Source organism: Cynoglossus semilaevis, chromosome 17 (genome assembly GCF_000523025.1).
Source record: "Cynoglossus semilaevis isolate Cse_v1.0 chromosome 17, Cse_v1.0, whole genome shotgun sequence".
Classification (NCBI taxonomy): Eukaryota; Metazoa; Chordata; class Actinopteri; order Pleuronectiformes; family Cynoglossidae; genus Cynoglossus; species Cynoglossus semilaevis.
The window spans coordinates 5593830-5599829 of NC_024323.1; the positions used below are offsets into that span (position 1 = coordinate 5593830).

The 6000-nt window shown below is 42.6% G+C and overlaps 1 protein-coding gene across 1 annotated transcript; it reads left to right on the forward strand.

Moving 5' to 3' along the window:
* The first annotated feature begins 4645 nt into the window (after window positions 1-4645).
* Window positions 4646-5967, forward strand: LOC103392818 (RING finger protein 222). Its single transcript, XM_008329551.3, has one exon. It carries the CDS (start codon window positions 5131-5133, stop codon window positions 5746-5748), a length of 618 nt encoding a protein of 205 aa, XP_008327773.1. The 5' UTR covers window positions 4646-5130; the 3' UTR covers window positions 5749-5967.
* The last annotated feature ends 33 nt before the right edge of the window (window positions 5968-6000 follow it).

The window sequence follows — 6000 nt, forward strand, 5'->3', positions numbered from 1 at the left end:
ACCAAACATAGAATAGCATAGAAAATGGCAGAAGTGAATTAAAGGGAAAATATTTTTTAAATGAATTAAACTTACATTAGGCTGTTTTTAAAGTCAAAATACCTACACAGTTATTATAAATTTGCCTTTAGATAATGACAATTAGAAATTAAATTAGCTAAAGGTTAGCATAAACACAAAAGAAAAATGATTCTCAGCAGACGTTATCTTCAAATCATCTCAAATGTTTTAGAACTCTTTCATCTCCATTTTTATCCTACAGTGAGTGGTTGGATATTTTCGCGAGCTTTGATGGTCGACAACTGTGTGTTTCATATCAGTAGAAGTAAAGTTGACGGTGGTTTTGGGTGAACGTCAGTAACACAGTGATGTTAGTGTTTATCTGTGCTGAGTCTTGTGGTGGAAAGATGACCAATCCCAGCCTTTAACAAAACTATCATGCAGTGAATTCATACAGTATCAAAGCTTAGATTTTTCTCCTGTTTATCTTTTTTTTTAAGTCCAACTGAATGGTTTTGATCTCCATCTTTCTTCCAGTAACCTAATTACCCTCTGGTTATACACAGTGATTTCTAAAGTAACAATTATCATCTCCAACGGTGTTTTAGCAGTCGAGCTAAGTGATGAGAGGTGTTGTGTGAAAAATAACACCCCCGGAGATGGTACATAACCACCATCTTCTCAGTTGTCCCAGGGTCCACACCTTCCCGTATAAATAGAACGTGTTGACCTGTCATGATGCTGGGGCAACTTTGATTTTACTCAGTAAAAGTATTTCCTAATGTTTGGATAAAGGATGGTGAGAGGCAGGGAAACAATTCACTCTGAATCTTTTCAAGGACAGTGGAGGGAAAAGGAAAAAAAAAACAGAAAAACTCATGTGAAATGTTCAGTGTCTCCAACGTGAACTCTCTCCCAAACAAAACAGTAAAAGCTCTCTGCTTAAGTTTCTCATGTCTCCACTTGTAAAACCTCCTCCCGACCAAAGTCATAAAATACAGTATCTGTGCCCCCGTTCTAACCTTTTTATTTAGTTCTCTTTTTTCCCTCGTGAGTAAACTATCGTCTTATATAAACAAACAAAGCATATGTGAGGAAGGTTGATGTAAAAACCTCTACAGATGTTTAAATGAAGCCTGAACATTTGGACTTTTGGGTCTGGAGTCCAAGAGCTGGAGCAGACAGACATTTGTTGCGACTCCCGCTCACAAACACACTAATGAACAGAAAGCCCGGGTATTTTGTTTTGTTCTGTTTTGTTTGTCAGAAGTGGACAAATGTTTTTTATCGTATATTTAAGAAGGAAGTTTTTCCAGGACCTTTTGTGTAGTTAGACTTTTAACTAAATTTGACTGGAAATTACATTGTTGAATCGAGGAGTATTTGAATGTACAAAACAATAGGGTAGAAGTTAGTAAAAACATATAAAGTATAAAATACTAAGCCAAAACTTCAATAATTAAGAAATAGTGTAAAATGAGCCAGCTTAGAAATGCTCATTAGGTTAGGTTCATTAAGAATGTTCTAGAATAATTACATTACTAAGATTAAAGATAATGACAACTTAGCCTAGAAATATTTGTTATGGCTAAAAGTTCCACATTATTTTATTTGTGATTTCCTGCGGACCAAATATTTATAAATGGCTGATTTAAACCGTGTCCTTGAACCCGTTCCAGTGAATCACTTCAGTTTCTGCTGCAGTCCTGCGGTAGCCAACGCTCCTACAGGATGTTTAGAAACTGCATCTCCTGTTTGTTGTTTGTGTATTCCTGGTTGCTTGGTGGCTGATGAACCCTCGCTGCTCAGTGCCTTGCTCTCGACTCGACAAACCCCAGGCCTACGGAGCGGCAGGGCAGTATTTAAGTGTCTAAATGGTGTTTGTGATAACCATCATTTTCTGCCATCTGATGCATGTTTAAACAGCCCCTGCAGTTCAGACCTGTAATGCCCCCCCTGCCCCACCTCAGAAGTCACAGCGTTTTCATTGAGAGGCTGCGCTGGGTTTGAGCTGGTGTTCATTACAGCCTAAAGACAACCCTTAAAAGACACAACACAAAGTCTGGCCACGGAGCACAGACTCACCTGAAAAGCCTTAATGCCTATGGAGAGCTCTGCAGCTCCACACCCAGTCTTCAAACGACAGGGACGGTCACTACAAAGACACACTTAACTCTCTGCTTTTACAAGTTAACTGAAGGGAAAGAAAAGAAAAGTCAGTGGAGCTGAGATTGGTGGAAAACTCAGAATACAAATTATTTAAAAGATTTATACTGCCGAGTTGCTCCAATATATGAGACATCTGGACTACAGACAGGTCAGTGGGTCACATTCAGTTTTAAGTATGGGAAATAGGGGTTGCATTTAGGATGGATTACTTTGTAATAAATAATAAATATGTTAAATTCACTGTGGCCCTATGTGGCTTTATCTGTCACAGTGTCATGATGTGTTTTTAATGCATTGCTGCAGATCTGGACCCCGATCATAGCAGCTCAGCTTCCACTCTATAGTATTATTGTTGTTGTTGTTGTTGTTGTTAAGCCTATTCACTCAAACCTGGTGTGTATTACATACTACAATAATAACACTTTATTTTTTGTTCCATTCTGAGATAATATTTCTCTCATCAGTTTCTGGCTGAGCTCACACTCCTCTGATGAATATGTCACACTTTGCTATAATGACAGACCAAAGGCTGGTGGGAACCCACCCCTCACACCCAGGCGGATTGATCTGAGTAATATGACGCTGCGTGTCTGAAAACAAAACACAGGCACCTTGTTCATGCCAGTCTCACCCGTCTCCCCTTTGTGGTGGAGGCATCTTTTAACCTGAGCTCATAACATGCCATTAGCTCCTTCCCTTAACGCCCTGCCCTTGTTTGCCTTAAACAACACCCACATTTAGTTTCCAGCCTGACCTCACCCATCTAATGAGTGCACAGTTTCCAAGTGTACAGGCTGCAGCGGCCAAACCACGACTCAAACCACGGGGCATCTGTCTGACCAGGTCACTGTCAAAGTGCAGCCCACACATATCAGTAGCAACAACGAGTCCTCAGGTGGAGAGGTTACGACCCGAGAGGAGGCTTCATTAGACGGACCGGGAGCCAATTAGTCCACAACTGCTGAGCACGGGGGGCTTTAGAGCGAGAGAAAGACCGCTCAGTCATGGCACACAGTGACAGGAACAGCAGGAGATCGCATGACAAACTGGTGTTCAAAAGTCCCTCTAATAGGACATTAACCTGAAGCTGCTTCACAGCATCTGAGAGACAGAACTTCAGACACGTCTCCAGTGTTGTTTGATGGTACAGTGTTGAATATGTCAGTGAAATATTCCTGCGCCTCTGCACCAGAGAGCTGGGCAGAGATCAGCGCTGAGCTCCTGCAATAGGATGTGAAGAATCATCTGTGCTGATTTAAAAGACACTCAGTTGGGGGGGGGGGGGGGGGGGGCTCAGTGTGGAGAGTTAGACTTAGAGAACCCCTGGAGATGCTTTCAGAAATGTTCTCTGCTTTAGGGGGTCATGAAGACCGTCTGGACTGGGACTGGCCACTGGCTCTGAGTGGGGACTAACGAAAACAAATGACCTGACAAGGTCAAAAGGTTGAGATCAAGGCTTGAAGATCCCCCGCCCCCTCTCAGGGGAGATTAATGAGGACAGAGAACAGCCTCCCCTCTGTATCACTTACTCCCTGAGGGCTCTGAACCCTGCAGCAGTGGTGTGCAGCCCACCTGTTGGCCGATCATGGCCCTCCGACACTGACAGGGGGCATCCTTCCTGACTGAGTGTGATGTGAGTGTGTGATGGCTGTTTCCTGTTCAGAGCAGTTCAGACCTGAACATATTGTCTTTGCATGGCACAGGAGAAAGAAATGCTAAATTAATACCTATTTGTAACCTTTGTCACCTATTCCCTACCAACCAGTGGTCTCAAACTTGTGGCCCTGGGGTTACTTTGGGCCCATGAACCCTTTGAATCTGGCCCATGATGTCAATAAGTAGCCTGCTCTTTTGAAAGAGAGAGAATTGCTAATAGTGGAAACAGAAATAAATCATATCATATTTTTAAACATAGTAACAATAGTTAAAGAGTTCTGGTAAAGGATTTTAGCAAATAAAAAAAGGATTTTCTTTGTTCTTAATATGGTGATACATAATATAAAATAATAAAATACTATGTTGGAAAAGAATAAGAAATTAATAAATAAAATGAATGAAATGAAAAGATAAACTTTTTATTTTATTAATATCCTACCATTAACCCTTTGACAGTTTTTGTTTGAAGAAATCGACAATCAAAATCTAATCTTCAACACTGAAGTGCTGCAGTTTATGTTACAATACTGCCACCTCTTGGCCCAGGTATAAAAACGCATCATGTTGAGCATCTGTTGAGACGTCGATTCTGACTGATTCTACCAGCAAAGTGCCTGGAATGCGATTACACGTTATTAGAATGTATATTTTTAATAAATATGTACATTTTGGGAAATTATTAAGTAGTAAGTGGATGAAAACAAAAAATAGATTATTTGTTGTTGTCCTTTGCATTTGAACGCAATTTTGTGTTATTATTTGTTTCTTAACTATTCCTTCTTTTTTGTCCTTTTCTTTTTTTTAAGTAGAGTAACTTATATTTCTGACCTTTTGTCTCAACATTTCTTTAAAATTGAGAAATTATAACAGCATTACAGTTGCTAAGAGTTGATAATTGTTCGTTTGGCGTAGTCGAAGCGTCCACTTACTTACGCTTTTCCTCAGTGACCACTAGGTGGCGAAAATGTCAAAAATGAAATCACCACAGAGCCTTTACAATAGAATAAAAGACCTTAATAGGCAAATATATTTCATATTTTATGTATTTATTTAATTACATACGTGAAATGTGAACCAGCTCGGCCACTTGAACTGCCAATAACGTTTTCGGAGGAGAGTCAGTGAGAATGCTGCAGCCACAGGTGGCAGGCCCTGTTCTTCCACCGTAGCCTCCACCCACAGCCAAAAGTCAAGTCATGCTCTGACAGGGACAACAACGTGAGAGGACGTCAAGCTCGATCAATTATTTCAACTTTTCATTCGTCACCCGAACTATTTGGCTGCTGTTTTGTTTTTTTGCCTCTTATGGCATCATCCAAAGAAAACAACCAGCAGGACGCACAGGAATGTCCTGTGTGTTATGACAGTCTGTCCGCCAGTGAGAGGACATTGAGCTGCGGACATGTCTTCTGCCACGACTGCCTGGTCAAGACCTTGGTCAGCATCAACGCGGACGGAAACATCAGGGACACCATAGCCTGTCCCGTCTGCCGTCATCTCACCTTCATCAAGAAACAGAAGGATGCGCCGCCGTCCTCCTCGGCAGCCACGGACCCTCGTGCGGTCCAGACTCTGGAGGTCCCCATCCCTCTGCCCGTGGATCAGCCCCAGGGCGCACGACGCACTTCCACTGACAGAGAGGTGAAGTGGATCGCGCGCTGTTTTGGGGGAATTAGTGAGCGTTTGCGCCGACAGAGGCTGATCTGCCCGGGTCAGAATGCCTCCCAGATCTTCATCATCAGCACCGAGGGCAGACCGATGTCTGAAAACGACGCGCTCAGTGTCGCGCTGGCTGTGGTTCAACCCCAGAGACGACGAAGACGCAGAATTTGCACAACAGCGCGGTGTCTGATGGCCCTGCTCTGCGCCTTCACTCTTCTGGCGCTGGTAGCTGCGACTTTGCCCTGGATTTTGTTGGCATAATCCAGGAATGTTTCTGGGTTATGACGTGCCAATCTGATTCTCGATTAATTGTCCTGCTGATCCCTGTTCTGTGCACATCGTTGTGCACGTTTTCAGTGGAAACGTACCGTTTTTATATATGTGGGAGTCCATATAGGCACAGTGGGCCAAAAGGTTGGCTGCTCATCGGTCTGTTCCATGTGGGCGTCATGCCAGTTACCGATATTTTTACAGAAAACAGGTAAAGACAGTGTTTGTCCCAGTCGGTTGTTT

What these genes read in the sequence shown, in the direction of transcription:
- LOC103392818 (XM_008329551.3), top strand. Translation starts at nt 5,131, where the DNA reads ATGGCATCATCCAAAGAAAACAACCAGCAGGACGCACAGGAATGTCCT.